The sequence below is a fragment of the Cladosporium halotolerans genome (genome assembly GCF_011745625.1).
Source record: "Cladosporium halotolerans strain TM138-S3 chromosome Unknown Sca11, whole genome shotgun sequence".
NCBI lineage: Eukaryota > Fungi > Ascomycota > Dothideomycetes > Cladosporiales > Cladosporiaceae > Cladosporium > Cladosporium halotolerans.
In genome coordinates, this window is record NW_027191462.1 from 471,030 (window position 1) to 487,167 (window position 16,138).

The following is a 16,138-nucleotide window of genomic DNA, read 5'->3' on the forward strand; positions in this document are numbered from 1 at the left end:
GCCTGGCCTGATCCGGGCACGCTTGGCGACTGTATGGTGACTTAGGGTCCTGAGGTCATGTCCTCTCGTTGCTGTGACTTGACGAACTTTGCAAGCCGTGCAAGTTCGGATAGTCGACGTGCAGATGGAAGGTCCCGAGGTCCAGCAGCGTGTCGCACAGTGAGGATAGTCGTGGTTTTGGGTTCGCGTGCAGTGCGGCGCAATCAACAGCACCGCTGCGGGCGCAGTTGTGAGGCGGCGATTGGGCGTGACGTCGCGCGACGAGGTTTGTGTAGAGTATGAATGCGCGCGGATTCGGCCGCGGTGCGTACGATGTTCGGAGATGTGGTGGTGGTGGAGGTGGTCGGAGTGGGTTGCGGGTGTAGTTGCGGTTGCAGAGTCGCGGCGATTGCGCAGATCTCACTGCAACAAGCGCTGAGGAGGAATGCGCTGGACTCTGTCTGGAGCGAGCAGCAAGGTTCGGGATTGCCCGCACCGCGCGCCATCGCCCACGATGATGGATGCCAACCCCACGCCAGCTCCGGGTGATGAGCCGAGGAACCTTGTATTTACCTCTGCTTTCTAATAGATTTAGTTCTGTGGAATCGCACCTATGTTACTCGGCTGTCCATTGCACTGCTATGCCGAGGTGCTCTAGTCCTGGACAGTACAGACGGCTGCGCATCCTACTTCAAGGATGGATGGCTCCCGCAACGGTCGCATCCACAGCCGGTTGCGCCCGACCGAACCGCGTTCACTCGCTACAGGAAGATCGAGGAGTTTCGACTACTGTTGTCAAACATGAGATACACGCGAAACGGGACCTCGGAGAGCTACTGAAACGTTTACATAGCAGCAATTCGATCCTTAAGTTCCTGACACCCTTCGATGCTCGGCAAGCATCAGAAGCGTAATCACCAGGTGCCTCGTACTCAGGTCATGCAACGGCTCGGCATATGCGATCGACATGAAGGCAAGGGTGATCTGTCGCTGCATGCAATGTTTATTTCCTAAGACACAGAAAGTATCGTGCACATGTCACGATACTGTCGGCTTCTCATATGTTTTCTCAGCGTGACAATCAAATCGGAAACTCTTCCAGTCACAAGACGATAGTCCAAGGCAATATCCAGACTATAGGGCCATACCAGCTAGCAGCGGTAGGTCACGCGTGCTAACCTCCATGTCGTTAATGGCCTCGCGCACGCTATCTCTTATCTGCAACGTCTCCTCAAGGACAATGCGCGTGCCGTGCCCAGCTGTGAACTCGCTACCGTACATAATTTGCCCGCGCACCTCCTGTCGCATCCCCCCTGTGGGAATCCACGGAAAGCCACTCGCCGTGTTGAAATGGCGGCGCGCCCTTGAACGCCGGGCACGCGCAGGGTCTCGCTGCGGGCGCTGATGGATCGGCGTCGCCTCCAGCCACTGCTCTCCCTGCGCCAGCAAACATCCTGCGGCCAGTTCTCCTCACGCAGCAACGAGGCCGACGACGAGCGCTCCGAAGTTTCCTCCATCACATCGTCCATGGGTCCTGCAGATACAAGCGATTCGGAGGACCGGCCTCCTCCCGCCTACGATGGCGAGGACACCCGCCCCACTTCCCGGAAAGAGCTCCTAGGCTTCTACGCCTACTCGTTCGCCGCCGAGGTCTTCGTCGTCTGCGGGCTCGGCGCATTCATTCCTATTACTCTGGAAGATCTCGCGCGTGGCTCTCCGAGCGCCGTCTTGGTCAGCGATCGGACGAAATCATGCAAGACGAAAGTCGGCATTCCGGAAGTAGCGTTGACGACCTTCGACCCCGGCCACAATCGCGGCAAGCATGCCAACAACCAATGCGTTTTCGACTTCATGGGCCTCGAGATCAACACGGCCAGCTTCGCCATGTACACGTTCAGCTTGAGCGTCCTGCTCCAGGCCCTTGTCGTCGTGACCATGTCTGGAGCTGCGGATCACGGCAGGTTCCGCAAGACCTTGTTGCTGGTGTTTGCGGTCGTCGGCGCGATCGCTACGATGCTGTTCTTGCCCGTCACGCCTAACGCTTACATGCTTGGGAGTCTGTGGGCTGTCATTGGGAACGTTTGTTTCGGAGCTAGCTTTGTACTCTTGAACTCTTTCCTGCCGCTGCTTGTCAGGCATCACCCGAGAGTTTTGCACCGACGCAGGAGTAGAGGTTTGAATGTACGGAGTCATAATGAGGTGAGTGATATTTGATCTTTGGGATACTCTTCGATTGTAGTCTGTCGTGGAGTTCGCCTATTTGCGTACAGCAAAAGGCCATTCAAAGACCTGCAAACATAAGCGCTTACGCACGAATACTCGATGTCAAATTTACTTACCAATATTTAGATCCCTAATAGTAATGAAAATGACTCACCCGAGCTGAGTAGAACAGACGAAGCGGACTCCACCACTCCTCTCCTCCCACACGTCGAACAAATCGAGCCGTACCCCCGATCCGCAGCAACGCCACTCGACGATATGCAACTCTCCACCAAGATCTCCTCATACGGCATCGGCATCGGCTACTCCGCCGCAGTCATCGTCCAGATGCTCTCGATCGTCATCCTCAAATCCACCGGCGCCAACCTCTTCTCCCTCCGCCTCGTACTCTTCGTCATCGGCCTCTGGTGGCTCACCTTCACCATCCCTGCCGCAATTTTCCTCCGCCCCCGCCCCGGCCCACCCCTCTCCTACGGCTCCCCCAACTCCAAGCAAACCTGGGCCGGCTACCTCATCTACTCCTGGACCAACCTCGGCAAAACCGTCCTCCGCGCCCGCCGCCTCAAAGACGTCCTCCTCTTCCTCGCCGCCTGGTTCATGGTCTCCGACGCCGTCGCCACCGTCTCGGGCACCGCCATCTTGTTCGCCAAAACCTCCCTCGGCATGGACTCCGCCGCCCTCGCCCTCATCAACGTCATCGTCACCCTCTCCGGCATCGCCGGCGCTTTCACCTGGTCCAAAGCCAGCCGCATGGCCCGCCTGAGCCCCTCCCAGACCATCCTCGCCTGCATCTGCCTCTTCGAGCTCATTCCCCTCTACGGCCTGCTCGGCTACGTGCCCGCGATCCAGCGCCTGGGCTCCTTCGGCCTGCAGCAGCAGTGGGAGATGTACCCCGTCGGCGCGGTCTACGGGCTTGTCCTGGGCGGGTTAGGGGCGTACTGCCGCGCGCTGTACGGCGAGCTGGTGCCGCCGGGCAGCGAGGCGGCGTTCTACGCGCTGTATGCCATTACGGATAAGGGGAGCAGTGTTTTTGGGCCGGCGGTTGTGGGCGCCATCACGGATGCGACGGGCGATATTCGGCCGGCGTTTTGGTTCCTGGCTGTGTTGATTGGGGCGCCGATTCCGTTGTTGATGATGGTTGATGTGAGGAGGGGGAAGAGGGAGGGCGAGGCGTTGGCTAGAGAGATGGTGGGGATTGGTGAGGGTGGGGAGGATGATGAGGAGGGAGAGGAGGTGGAGACGCCGAGGGATGAGGGGAGGCGGTTGTTGGAATGATGATGGGTTTATAGCATTGTAATCACAGCACGCGATTCCATTTGACGAAATCCTCGTGACAGACAGTATGCCGTGCACTTAGCGATGAGAGATAGGCAAGAGAAAGTGCACCCTTCAGATCAAAGTCGTCTCGTCAATTGTCAGAAAAGCTACACATAAACAAGAATATTTACAGCTCCTCCCTACATCTCCCATCTCAGCATTCTCCCTCATTCTCGCTCGCGAGAAGTCTTCCGTCAAATGCACGACATCCACCATCCACCTCCTGAAAGAAACCATGAAAACGATAGAACAACGCCCTGAGCACCCGTCCCCTCGTCAGATAAAAGAGAAATCATCGTCCCATCATGCCATGCCGTCCGCTCTGCGCGATGAACAAGAACAGAAAAGCGTAGCAAAACCAATGGCAACAAACAACAAAACACAAGAATATCAAGCGGGGTATCTGACAAGAGATCTAAGGCGCCAAACGGCAAAACGGGAAACAGGATAGAGAAAGCTCGCGGGACTTCTTCAAGCCCCACGAGCAATCGAAGGAATAGAAGATTGAGAGAAGCGTCGATCAAGCCTCCGGCTCGTCGCCCTCGTCGATCTTGTCCGGCACGCCCGACGCGCCCTCCATGTGCGCCGCGTGGCTAGCGGACGCGGTCGTGGGGCTCTCGCGCGTTGTCGTCGTCGTCGGTGGCGCCGCGCTCGTGGGATTCGGGGGATGGTTAGGCGACTCGCTCTTGACGACGCCATGCTGCGGCGTGACCTGGCCGGCGGGGTGGGGGGCGTTGCGGGGGGAGGCGGAAGCGTTGGAGCCGCGGGCGGAGGCGCCGCCGCCGGAGTGGATGGAGTGGGCGGAGTTGGTGCGAGGCGAGACGCGGCCGTTGAGCTTGGCCCAACGCAGGCCGCAGGAGTTGCAAAGGTCGCGCTGGCCGGAGGGCCCGCGGCGCCACTCGGGCGTGACGCGCGTGTGGCAGTTGGCGCAGTCCTTTTGCTGGTTGCCGGCGCCCTTTCTGCGCTTGCGCTTCTTTTTGGCCGCGATGAGAGATTGGACTTCTTCGGCGAGCATGCGGTTTCGCTTCTCCAGCTGGCGGATTTCGTATTGCCAGGAGCTAGACTTGGTGGTCTTGAGCTCGTCGAAGAGGTTGTCTTCTGACGCGAGGAAGTCGTCCTGGTGGCCGAGTTGGAGGCCGTTTTGGCCCGAGTAGGTGATGGCGGAGTGATTGGTGTTTTGAAACTTGCTGGTGGAGAGAGCGGAATTGGGCGTGTCGCCGGCCCCAGTTGTTTGAGTCAGTTTCGCTGAGCTCTTCGACTGCAAGGAATCCTCCGAGCTCCTGTCTTTGGTGAGACTTGGCCGCGGCATTTGCGAGGCGCGCGAGAATTTGATAAGCCTGGTCTGCGCAACGATAAATGTCGGCTTTTGACCTTCGCTTGCGTCTCCAGGGTACAGCGTAGTGAAAGCTGAGAGGACTTGGCCTCGCCGGTTGATCATCTCATGCTTCACAGACGCCTTGCTACCAGTCCTTGCGTGTTCCAGAATTCTTCCAAACTCTGACTTGGACTCTGCACGCATCAAGGACTGAATGCTGACTCCCACCAGCTCATCAGGCTGGCGATCAAGCAGCTGTCGGACATTGGAAGACACGTAGAGAAACATGCCTGACGTCGACATCTTTGTCCAAAGCTCGTTCTCTCCCACCCCACCGGCGCTGGAAATTTCGTGCTTGCTGAGAGTGTACACCGGGCGTTCGCGGCCAACCATGATGATTGATTTCCGGCCTTTTCCTTGTTCTGTGTGAAGAGAGCCATGGCCTTCGAACCACATATAACCGCTCCTCTTGCGGCGGATGCGGAACACGATATTGACAGAGGCGCCGGATGAAGTATCCTTGAGTTCTCTGGTGACCGGCACAATATCACTGGGGTGACAGACAGAGCTGAGGGCGGTGCCGATGATTTCGCTCGGCTCGTACTCAAGGACACGTTGAGCAGAAGGAGAGATCCACTGGAAGAGGCCCTTGAGTGACAGGACGTGCACGACGTCGTCCGTATTCTCTAATAGAACCTTGTCCCACATGCGCTTGGCGTACTCGGACTCGCCTGTGCCGATGGTGCTCAATATCGTGGATACGTCGTCGCGCGGGACCGTTTGTCCTAGGTCGGGTCTGGATGTTGATTCCGGCGCACTCATGGTGTACGCCGGCATGGCCATGCCACGTTGATAATTGATTGCGTACGAGCCATCTGCGCACGTTCCGTCAGCTTCCTGGCCAAGCAATTTATACCTTCGGAGCCCTCGGCTTCGTGATCGGACTCCATCGGTGAACAGATCGGGCGATGAACGTACCAGGATTTTTGTTCGTAACCGCATTCGGCTGCTCCACCAAGTCAACCTGAAAACCCACGAAGAATTTCACCTGCTCAGTATCCCAAGTGATCGGAATCATCGTGAGCAGGTTCATGAATGGCTGGCCGCCGCGGCGGTAATTGATAAGCGAAATTTGCGATTCGCGCCGCAGGTTGACCATGTTCTTCAAATACAGCACAGAGTCGTCATCAACATATTTTCGGCGCACTCCTGCTGCTACGTTGCCGTCCGGAGATTGCAAGAAGCGACAGTTGCGCCCAAGAATCATGTGCTTCGTGTATCCGGTCAGACGCTCGAAATTGTCCGAACAATATACAATAGGAAAGTCGTCAAGCTCTGCATCGCACACCACAAAAGCACAGGACAAGTCGACAGAGCCAATGTTGATTTCGGGGTTTGGTCTTGTCGCCACGCGCATCTGAAAGTCTGTTAGTCTGTGCTCGAGGAGCTCCGATCATAAGCCACATACCAAAACGCCAAGCATGTCAAATCCAGTCGATGAATACGCGTTCTTGTAGGCAGACTGCATATGAGGTTTGTTGACCATAGTCGAAGGCCAGCTGCCGCCTGTAGGCTCCCATGGAAAATTTTGGTTGTTGGGATTGTAAGAAGTTGGCTTCACGGGCAGTGGACCGTTCAGGCCGTTGTAATCATTCCCAGTGCGTCCGACGCCGCGATCCTGAACTGATCCAGGCATGGGGTTCTGTGGTTGCCCCTGAAACCCGCGATTGGTGCCATGCTGGCTTGATTGATGCATAGATTGATTTTGCTGCGCATCATTTCCGGTGGTCGGTGTCTCAGGTTGTTGAGGGCTGGCCGCGGAAGACACGTGATTGCTTTGGCTTCTCGACAGCTGGTGGGGCATCGACGGTCGCTGGCTTTTCCGGCCATACTGCGAGCTACTGCCACTTAGGGCGGTCGCATCTTGCGAAGAAACGCGCGTCGATCCAATGGATGGGTCTTGTGGTGTGCCTTGTTGAATTGGCGAAGCGACGACGTTCTGATTATAATGGGGTTGGCTGTACATGGGCATTTGGATGTCCTCCGTGTTTGCTCCTAGGTTGCCGCCCATGTGGGAAGACATGTTGCCGGCCATGTTGTTGTTGGCGTTGTTCCCCATACTGCCCATGCCGCCACCCATACCGTTCATATTGCCGCCCATACTGTTTCCCATGTTGCCGCTCATGCCAGGGTCCAAGCCTGTCCCCATGTTGTTGCCAAAGCCTACGGCCATACCGTTTCCCATGTTACCGACATTATTACCCATACTACTCTGATCCAGACTGAAATCCATTTGCATCGCCAGACTTGGATCCAGGTAGGGACTGTTCATATCAATGTCTAGAGTTGACTGGTGGGCGGGGGAGGCGTATGCTGAGTTTTGGTTCATCATAGCGCCGTAGTTCTGCGGTGTGCTTGAAAAGTTGGTGTTGAGGTTGAGTTCGTTATTGCCTGATTGCCGTCGATTTGGAATGGGTACCTGGCCACTTTGGGTGGTGGGTGTGTTGCCAGACATGGATCCAGTTTGGTCCGTGTTCATTCCAGGATTGAAGGGATACGAGTTCATGGCCTCGGCTGGGGATCTGTTGCCGTTGAAGTCCATCATACTGTTGATGCGTCGCACTCCCGGGCTGTAATTGTTTCCTTGATTTTGTGTAGCGTTCGCGAAGCCCTGCGGCATGCTCTGGCGCCGAATCATCTTGGAATTGAGGTTCGAGCTGAGGTTTCCCATGTTCACCATTCCATCCAGCGACTGTCCCCCAGCGACATTCTCGTCCGAGCCTCCATCGCCATTCAGGCCCGCCTGCCCCATCATCATCATGCTCTGCATATCGTGCCGGCCGTCCTGCGGCATGCCGTTGCCATCGTATCCCGTATTGTCGCCATATTGGAAGCCATTCATCGCGGGCGACGTAGCGCCTGCCTAAGAGCAAGCTAGCTAGTCGCTCCTTACAAAATGCCTGCCGTGGCGGGCAGGTGGTCTGCCGCTGAGGCAGCGCAACTACGCTCCGATAGTCGCAGCGGTACGCACTTCAGCATGAGGCTAGTACCAGCGGCGGCGCTGCACGGCGTGGTCCTGTCGCGGTCGGATGGGTCAGTGGTGTGGTGCCAGGTGCCAGAAAGCCGGGTCCACGAGATGACAAGCCTCGATCCGACGGCTGCGCGTCCAAGGCGGAGAGGATGCCGGGCGCGGCGAGTGACAGGCGTAGCGAGGCGAGTGCTGTCGCAAGAGCAGTAGTCAGTCGTTTGATCGCGATCGGAGTGGTAGCTCGAGTGCTAGGGCGCTGCGGCTCTCGTGTGCAGGTGCTGAAGTGCGCTGCCGTGTGGCTCGCAAGGGTAGGTGGACGCCTCTCAGCAAGGAAGACAGCCGAGACGGGGGCGCCAACCAGCGCGCAGCGGCAGCGACGGGAGGCGCTGATTTTGCCCATTCGCGATCTCCACACCGCGCCCGAAACACCCAGCAGATCCCCCGGTGATGTCAGCACAGCGTCGTGGCTCGCGCGGCGCTGCCAGAGCGCTGAAGAGGATTCAATAGCACCTCGGCTACGGGTTCTGATAGCCTCCTGTCGCGCATTTCATTTCCACCGTTATGCTATTGGATTCTGGTGATTCTGCAGATAGCATAGCAACAGCTGTGTGAGGCTCAACACCCGCTCGCAATGCTTTTTTTCCGAGTGTGTGCGGCCGCGCTTTGCGTCTATGCTTCCTCCCTCCCGAAAATCGATCGATGGCAGCCAGCGTCCCGATTCCCACGCGGCTAGTAGATGGACTTCATGGCCTGGGCTTTCGTCTCCCTGCATTAGCAGCGCTGCAACTCCCCGTTCGAATTGTGTAGCAACGCGCTGCACAGTCATTAATTTTGTCGACTTATGCGCGCCCTCGGCGCTGTATCATGCCCTAGCACTTCGTTACTTGACGCCACCGACGCATGCCATGCAGCTTCAAGTAGCCATGGCGATGTCGGGGAGTGAGACACGCCAATACCATCAGACACATATAACAGTTGGGCAAGTCATGTCTGCGATCGGTCCGTGGTTCAGCCATGTTTCGGAGAATCGTAACGCTTGCTCGTTACAGCGCGTTTGGACGGCGTTCCTGAAAGACATGAGGCGAACCAATGACAGGAATGGTGTTTTCGCGTGTCGGTTGTGGTAAATTGCGAGTAAACATCGCGTGTGATAAGCCTTGCGTGGGGGTCGAGATAAGCTTATTTCGCGACTTCCTCCCGTCATCGCGAAAAGATACTGCGTTTCTGGACAGATCATGTGTTTGCCTGAATTCATATGATCTACACAATACATACTGACAGTCATTCGACTGATCGTGCAAAAGACGTGCCTCGCAATTCCTCATACGTGGCTTCCCACTCTCGAATAATTCGCCAACCAGGCCAAGGGGTATCATATCATATCAAAAGCACAAACTCCTCAATCCCGTCCTTAAGCGTAGAACTTCAAACACCTGTCTGCAACATGGACCGCCTCGCATTCCACGCTACACGTCCTCTCGCCGCACTTCAAGCATTTGAACCTCCCCCAATAGCCGCAGGTCTGACAAAAGACCCTCGCAGGCGGCGCAGATGCAGGCCCAGGTGCAGAGCGTGCAGCATTGTAGGTCAGAGGCGGCGCGTCTACGAGTGCCTGCATTTCCTCCATCGTAGGCAGTCGCGGCACAGCATCGAAGTCGTGTTCCTCATCTCCCGTGCCAGCTCCTGGCTCAAAGGGTAATGTCAGCCCATGTGCAAGGGTAGCGGGTCCAGGACTGCCACTCATGCTGCTCTGTTCACGCTGTATTCTTCTCGCAATCGGCATCTTGGTGGCCCGTTGTACAGGCTGCGCGACGGCAGCATCAGGATCCCTCTCCAACCCATCGATCTTGCCCGTCCGCGCCAGCTCTGCTTCTTCGTCATCCAAGTAATGCTTGAATTCTTTGCCACTGCTCAGAATCTTCTTGGTGTTCGATGTCTTGCCGGCTTTTGCTCCACCAGATCCACCGCTCGTTTGTTTGGGTATGGGGATGTTGACGTCCCTTGCATTGTCCGAGTTTAGGTCGCGGATTCGGCGCTCGATTTCGCGCTGTTGCCGCGCACTCAGAGCCTCGCGCTGGGCTTCTGTCTGGCCCAAGCCGGTCGTCCTAGCACGCTTTTTTCCCGCGACCTCGAAGGCAGCCTTTGACGGATCGGCGGCATCTTTTTTGACTGTCACCCAAGCGAAGCCTGGTTGGTGCCTCGAGTGTGTCGTAGGGATCTCCTCGATGTGAGGAGTGCGGAAGCGCAGGGGTCCCTCAGCCATGATCGTGCGGATGGCGTGGCAGGTCGTGGACGCTGTCGCGTGCACGAGATGGGCATGTGAAAGCGCCGCCGATGAGGCCAACGCCCGCTCAGGCAACCTGGGGCTCCGGGGTAATCCCGCACGCTTGCCGCAGCGGCCGCCGCCTGCGGTAGATCATGCACCTGCATGCCCTCAGAATTACGTTCCACTTGACCGAAACACTACTGCGCGAGAGCTTACTTCCTCTTGCAGACCCCGACAGACGACCGAAGAGGCTCCACGTCCTCTTGCGATTTCATCAGAGCGTTCCGAGATGCTCCGTAGACCCTCAGGCTCCGCCAGACACACGACCGCCTCGGCAAGTGGACAGAACTTGTTCTCGGTGGGGCTTGAGTTTGTTTGGACAATTGGCTGCGTCACAGAGGCGACTGTAACCGCTGTGAGGACTGAGGCGCCGGTTTTTAGAAGAAGTCATTCCCCGTGGGTAGCTGTAGCTCCAAAACTCCCTCCTTTGCCCCGAAGCCTCTTACCATTCCTTACCACAAACCTCTACGCAGTAGAACGGCACCATTCAGTCTCCAGTAGCACTCGCATACCGCGGAGCCACTCCCATAAACACGGCAACAATGACTAGGCCGAGGACCATGACCCTCCCTACCACTCCGGGCAGGACGCCCGCCGTATACAAGCCAGCCGCTGCCCCTCCCATAGACCCGGCTCATGGTGCTGCGTTCATTTTCCTTCATGGTCTTGGTGACAGCGCTGAGGGTCTTGAGAGTAAGCACATTCAGTTGATCTGGCAACAAGAAAATGGCTGACACTTCCCAGACATTGCCGACCAGTTCCAGCAGAACAGCAAACTGCCTTGGATGCACTGGATCTTTCCCAATGCCAAAGAGAACCTCGACGCGCGAGCCACAGCCTGGTACCACCCCACAAAACTCTCCGACCGCCCTGAGCTCCAAGATCCCGAGGACGAGGATGGCATGCTCGAGTCTGTCGCCTACGTCGAGTCGCTCATCGACGCATGCGTGAGCAAAGGCATCCCGCCTCAGCGCATCGTGCTCGGTGGCTTCAGCCAGGGATGCGCCATGTCGCTGCTTACCGACCTTACAAGCTCAAAATACGCCGGTCATCTGGCGGGCATCGTCGGCTTGATGGGATACCTGCCTTTGTGCAACCGCCTGCCCGACCTGCGCGCCAAATCCGGTCTGCCTGCCCAGCACGGCGACGTGCCCATCTTCATGGCGCGAGGAAAGCAAGACCAGATGATCCCCAAGAGCGTGTACGACCAGAGCATCAAGGCGCTGCACATGGTTGGCCTGTCTGAATCGTCATTGGAGAGCAAGGAATACGACGGTGTTGGACACCAGCTCACCGGCACGGTGCTCAAGGACCTTAATGATTTCCTTCACAAGGTCGTGCCGGATCTCGGATCTTTCTAGGTTGGCTTGTTGTCGTCCGAGCTTTCAATTTGCATTGCATTCTGTAGTATGATATCCACTCTGAATCCAGTCAAGAAGTGAACAATTGAACAAAGATTGATTAGCGAGAATCCTTCCTTCGGTATAGATTTGCCGTGCCAATCATCGATGGTTCTGGGTGTTGGCACTTTGCGATGATGCTTGAGTCCCTTGAGTTCAGTGCGGGGCTGAGGGGCAGTTCGAACGTCGGCGACACGCGACTTTCAAAGAGCCGCCCGCGCCGTGAGGCAGTGGTACGACTCTGCTTCCTTCGACATTGGTTTTGCACCATCTTCGTCTCGTGTCACTCTGGAGTGAAGTATTGCTGAATTCAAACCAAATCTGTCACAGGAGTATTCCATACCGCAGAGTGATCTTGCGCGCCCAAGTTAACCCGCGACCGTGCACACCCACCATAGGCTAAGGCTGTTCGAGCGAAACTCTCACCTTCTACTGACCGACTCCCAATGGCAGCAGCTGCAGTACCCATGTCTGAGCAGCAAGGTGAGCAGCTCACTACAAGTGAGGTGTTCTTCAGACACTTCCAGCAAGAAGCCACAGGTAATATTGTGACACCTCAGCTACCAGACAGCGAGTTCTCACATCTTCACAGCCATACAAGAGGAGATAGCAAAGATTGAAGACTTCAGCAGCTCTGGCGGAGAGCGTGCAGATGCCGTCGACCATTGCCTTGCAGAGATTGCACGTCTGTCGAACGAGGTGAAGGACGCTTCTTCCTCCATCCCTGCCTACGACAAGCGGACCTACTCCGATGCTATCAAGGGGCTATCAAGCAAACTGCAGGATGCCAGAGCGAAGGTGGCGCCGAGACAAAAATTCTCATTCAAGTCATCTTTCACTACACGGAAGAATGAATCTGCTATTAGCTTGAACGATGCAACCGCATTGCTGAACGAGAAGCGCCTCAACATCCCTGGCAACGCATCAGACACGTCTGCCGCCTCGAGCTTCGTCACCACACCATACGAGACCCAATCTCCTGCACCAGAGCAAGCAGACGCAGTGGGAACCCTGCCCAGTGTGGGCGATCCCCAATCGCAAATGGCACAAGCGGCACGCCTCCGGATGTCGTTCTCTCAAAGCACGTCCGTCAGCATCAACGACCACGCAGACCAGCACATCATCCTGCCGGCCTCAGCCGCTCACGCCACGAGCTCCGGCACGCTCTCGGACCTGCACCGCTGCGTCGTCGACATGTCGTCGCCAACCTCCACCGGCCAGCCTTTCGCAACCCTGACGCTGAAAAACATCAGCCAAAGCCTCATCGTCTGCGGGCACGTCAGCGGTGCCGCGCATTTGACCAACATCACGGACTCGATAATCGTTGTCGCTTGCCGGCAGTTCAGAATGCACGAGAGCAAAGGCTGCAAGGTGTACTTGCACGCTTCTGGGCGGCCGATCATCGAGGATTGCTCCGGTGTGCAATTTGCTCCGCTGCCAGAGACGTATCTCAAGGAGGCGGACCGTGCTGTCGAGAACCAGTGGCGGGAGGTGGACGATTTCAAGTGGCTGCGGGCTGAGGCAAGTCCGAATTGGGGCGTGCTGGAGGAGTCGAAGCGGTTGCCTGAACAGGTGTGGCGGGATGTCGTGCCGGGTGGTCCGAGTTTGGGCGCGGAGGATGTGCTGAGGGCGGCGGGTGTGCTGAAGTGATCGTCTGGCTGATGTTATGCGATATGGAAAAATGCTGGTTTGTCTGCTGGCGTTCGTACATGGTCTTCAAGATTACAGGGAAGCTTTTCGGTTTTCTAGAAACTCAGCTATGGTGATTAATAGAAACGTAAACGTTTGGAATCAAAACCAACATTTTCCGTCTGCGAATGCTGCTGTCGCTCTTCTGGTGGTTTAGCATCTAGCGGTACGCACAAGAGACGAATACACGGCAAACGGATTGTAAGTCTGAACGAACATTTGATACTTTCGCCGGCCGGTGGCTGCCGACATGAGAAAACGCCCCGAACCCCGTAATATGTACATCGATCATTTCCCTCTTCCTCCTCCGACCATTCCATCCTCGCTCGCCGTCTATTTGGTGGTCTCGCCAGGGGTGACTGCGTATGTGGGGCGCACGAAACTGCCGGCGAGTTAGCACTCGCTGTGCAAATTTGCATGATTGATGTGATAAGGGGATCAGCAACGTACCGGTCGTTGTTGTAGATCTTGGACTCGGCGCCCATGAGCTCCTTCTCTCGCGCCTTCTCGGCCCAGTGTCTCCTCACGAGGTCACGGTCCTCCTCGGCCTGGAGCACGGGGATGAGGTGGATGCGCGACCACATCTTCTCGCGCGCGAGTTCGCTGGAAAATAATTCGTCAGCACTTCCCCTCTTCAATGCCCTCTACAAGCAGCGTCTCGTCTGTGCAGTCCTGCCTCGCGTCTCCGCTTTCCGCCTCTTCCTCCTCGGACGGGCTCCCTCTCCACGGATTCTGCTCACTTCTGTTCCCTAATTCCCTTTCCAACCTTGTAGAAACCGTAAGTGCAGATACCAGCGACGGCGACCAGGTAGTACGCAGGGCGGAACCCGCGCACGGGCAGGTTGCGGCGGTACTGGACGGGCTCGTAGCCGCCGGTCGGCGGCATGTCCTGGGGCATTTTGGCGGCGGGAGAGCTCGGCGGAGCTCTGGTATATCGAGTGGAGAGTGTGGTGAGGGCGGGCGAGCGCAATGGCTTGGGTGGTTATGACGCTGTCGCTGTGAGGTTGCTCTCGTTCAATGCTGACCGCGCCGGGCTGAACTTCGGCCGAGCGCGGGCTTGGCGGCTGAGGGCAGGCCGACGCGGGCGCTGGCGCTGGGTTCAATTAGAGTTTTGGATTTTATTTGGACTTCAGTGTTGATATTTGAGCTAGGCGATACCGGTTCAGCGATTGGGGGCTGCACGATTATTCAGTATGGAAGGCGATGAGAGACCACAGAAAATGCGCAAGCTGAGCAATGATCAGCGGGAGGCGATTCAGAGTGACAGTGATGCTGCTAAGAACGCTCCAACTGTCACCGAGACTCAATCAGTCAACGAGATTGACGCTTCTCATGGCAACAATGGCGAAATAGTGACGGAGAAGGACTTAGCACAGACTTCGAACGCTGCTAAAGCCAGTGATGCACCTCCTGCCGGATCTGCAGCTGTGGACAGCGATGGAAAACCTTTGTCAAAGAACCAACTCAAGAAACTCCGCAAAAAGCAAGAATGGGAAGCAGGTCGAGAGGAGCGCAAGATCATTCGCAAGGAGAAAGTCGTTGCTAAGCGTGAACGTAAACGCGAGGCTAGGGAGCAGGCCAAGGCAGAGGGTGGCGACGACCAACAGACAAGTGAAGAGAAGAGAATCCGGCATGTCACGCGTCCTGTTCAACTGCCTGTGACTTTCATCTTGGACTGCGATTTTGACAACCTGATGCGCGACAACGAGCGCATTTCTCTCGCCTCGCAAATCACTCGATGCTACTCGGATAACAAGAACAGCAAGTTCCGATCACACTTAGCTGTCTCTTCTTTCGGCGGTCACCTCAAAGACCGCTTCGAAGGCCTTCTCAACGGAGTCTACAAATCATGGAAGGGCATGCGCTTCTTCGACGAAGACTTCGTCGAGACGGCCGAGAAAGCCAAGGAATGGATGGCAGCAGACACCAATGGCAAGCCATTCAAGGGCGCGTTTGCAAAGTACGCCAATCTGGAACCAGCAAAGATCGATGAGCTGAAAGAGCAAGGCGAGGTCGTCTATCTCTCGTCGGAATCCGACGACACCCTGACCGAGCTCAAGCCTTTCAGCACGTACATCATCGGCGGCTTGGTCGACAAGAACCGCGAAAAGGGAATCTGTCACAAACGTGCCGTGCAGCGCAATGTGCGCACGGCTAAGCTTCCCATTGGAGACTATTTGGAGATGTCCAGCCGCAAGGTGCTGGCGACCAACCACGTCAACGAGATCATGGTACATTGGCTGGAGTGCGGGGATTGGGGCGAGGCGTTTATGAAGGTCATGCCAAAACGCAAGGGTGGCAAATTGAGGGAAGCGAACGCTTCAGGAGAGGCGGAAGAGGATGCCGTAGAAGCGGGCGCTGAAGATGAGGAGGCGCTGAAGGGCGAAGTTGAAAAGGTCGCGGAAGTTGGGACAGAGGAGCAGACGTTGAAGAGCTCAGAAGTCGCGGCTTCGTGACAGACCGCCCGCTTCGGCGAAGCGATTCGATGGAAGCCTAGGCTGTCAAACATGAAACTGAAGGAGCCGGTCAAGCGCGTTGAACCAATATTTGCCATGCTGCATCTTCCATTGATCCGTGGGCAGAGTTGGCAGGCTGCATCCCAACGCCGGCGTACAGCCTTCGAATTCGGCATGCAAGGCCCATTTAGCCGGCTACCCTGGATGCGGCAATTAGGCGCAGTGTTGGCGGCACCCCTCGTGTTCGTTGCTGCTTTGGAATCCCACGGAGTTTGGCGCAGATCAAGGGCGGTCAGACATTTAGACGCGCGCTGCTGAGTTTGCCGCATCCCTAAGCGCCGTGACACCCCAATACAGTATTGCGGCGGCTAGATAATCTGCCTCGCCTGCATGATAGCATCAATT

The 16,138-nt window shown here is 56.6% G+C and overlaps 7 protein-coding genes across 7 annotated transcripts; 4 read left to right on the forward strand and 3 right to left on the reverse strand.

Annotated features, from left to right (window-relative positions):
- Window positions 1–1,383: 1,383 nt before the first annotated feature.
- WHR41_04396 (uncharacterized protein) lies at window positions 1,384–3,477 on the forward strand (the record flags this gene model as incomplete). Its single annotated transcript, XM_069373002.1, has 2 exons — window positions 1,384–2,178; window positions 2,329–3,477. The coding sequence occupies 2 exons, from the start codon at window positions 1,384–1,386 to the stop codon at window positions 3,475–3,477; spliced, it is 1,944 nt and encodes a 647-aa protein (XP_069230335.1).
- A 562-nt stretch (window positions 3,478–4,039) lies between these two features.
- On the reverse strand, window positions 4,040–8,144 carry WHR41_04397 (uncharacterized protein; the record flags this gene model as incomplete). The annotated part of the gene is made up of 3 exons (XM_069373003.1): window positions 6,303–8,144; window positions 5,813–6,251; window positions 4,040–5,709 (listed from the first exon to the last, which is right to left on the reverse strand). Exons 1-3 carry the CDS (start codon window positions 7,734–7,736, stop codon window positions 4,040–4,042), a joined length of 3,543 nt encoding a protein of 1,180 aa, XP_069230336.1. The 5' UTR covers window positions 7,737–8,144.
- A 1,129-nt stretch (window positions 8,145–9,273) lies between these two features.
- Window positions 9,274–10,125, reverse strand: WHR41_04398 (uncharacterized protein; the record flags this gene model as incomplete). The annotated part of the gene is made up of 1 exon (XM_069373004.1): window positions 9,274–10,125. The coding sequence occupies one exon, from the start codon at window positions 10,123–10,125 to the stop codon at window positions 9,274–9,276; it is 852 nt and encodes a 283-aa protein (XP_069230333.1).
- A 202-nt stretch (window positions 10,126–10,327) lies between these two features.
- WHR41_04399 (uncharacterized protein) lies at window positions 10,328–11,659 on the forward strand. Its single transcript, XM_069373005.1, has 2 exons — window positions 10,328–10,881; window positions 10,933–11,659. The coding sequence occupies exons 1-2, from the start codon at window positions 10,731–10,733 to the stop codon at window positions 11,547–11,549; spliced, it is 768 nt and encodes a 255-aa protein (XP_069230334.1). The 5' UTR covers window positions 10,328–10,730; the 3' UTR covers window positions 11,550–11,659.
- Window positions 11,660–11,828: 169 nt separating this feature from the next.
- On the forward strand, window positions 11,829–13,391 carry WHR41_04400 (uncharacterized protein). Its single transcript, XM_069373006.1, has 2 exons — window positions 11,829–12,128; window positions 12,181–13,391. Exons 1-2 carry the CDS (start codon window positions 12,035–12,037, stop codon window positions 13,236–13,238), a joined length of 1,152 nt encoding a protein of 383 aa, XP_069230290.1. The 5' UTR covers window positions 11,829–12,034; the 3' UTR covers window positions 13,239–13,391.
- An 85-nt stretch (window positions 13,392–13,476) lies between these two features.
- Window positions 13,477–14,277, reverse strand: WHR41_04401 (uncharacterized protein). The gene is made up of 3 exons (XM_069373007.1): window positions 14,018–14,277; window positions 13,728–13,880; window positions 13,477–13,659 (listed from the first exon to the last, which is right to left on the reverse strand). Exons 1-3 carry the CDS (start codon window positions 14,173–14,175, stop codon window positions 13,611–13,613), a joined length of 360 nt encoding a protein of 119 aa, XP_069230291.1. The 5' UTR covers window positions 14,176–14,277; the 3' UTR covers window positions 13,477–13,610.
- A 193-nt stretch (window positions 14,278–14,470) lies between these two features.
- Window positions 14,471–15,733, forward strand: WHR41_04402 (uncharacterized protein; the record flags this gene model as incomplete). The annotated part of the gene is made up of 1 exon (XM_069373008.1): window positions 14,471–15,733. One exon carries the CDS (start codon window positions 14,471–14,473, stop codon window positions 15,731–15,733), a length of 1,263 nt encoding a protein of 420 aa, XP_069230288.1.
- Window positions 15,734–16,138: the final 405 nt, after the last annotated feature.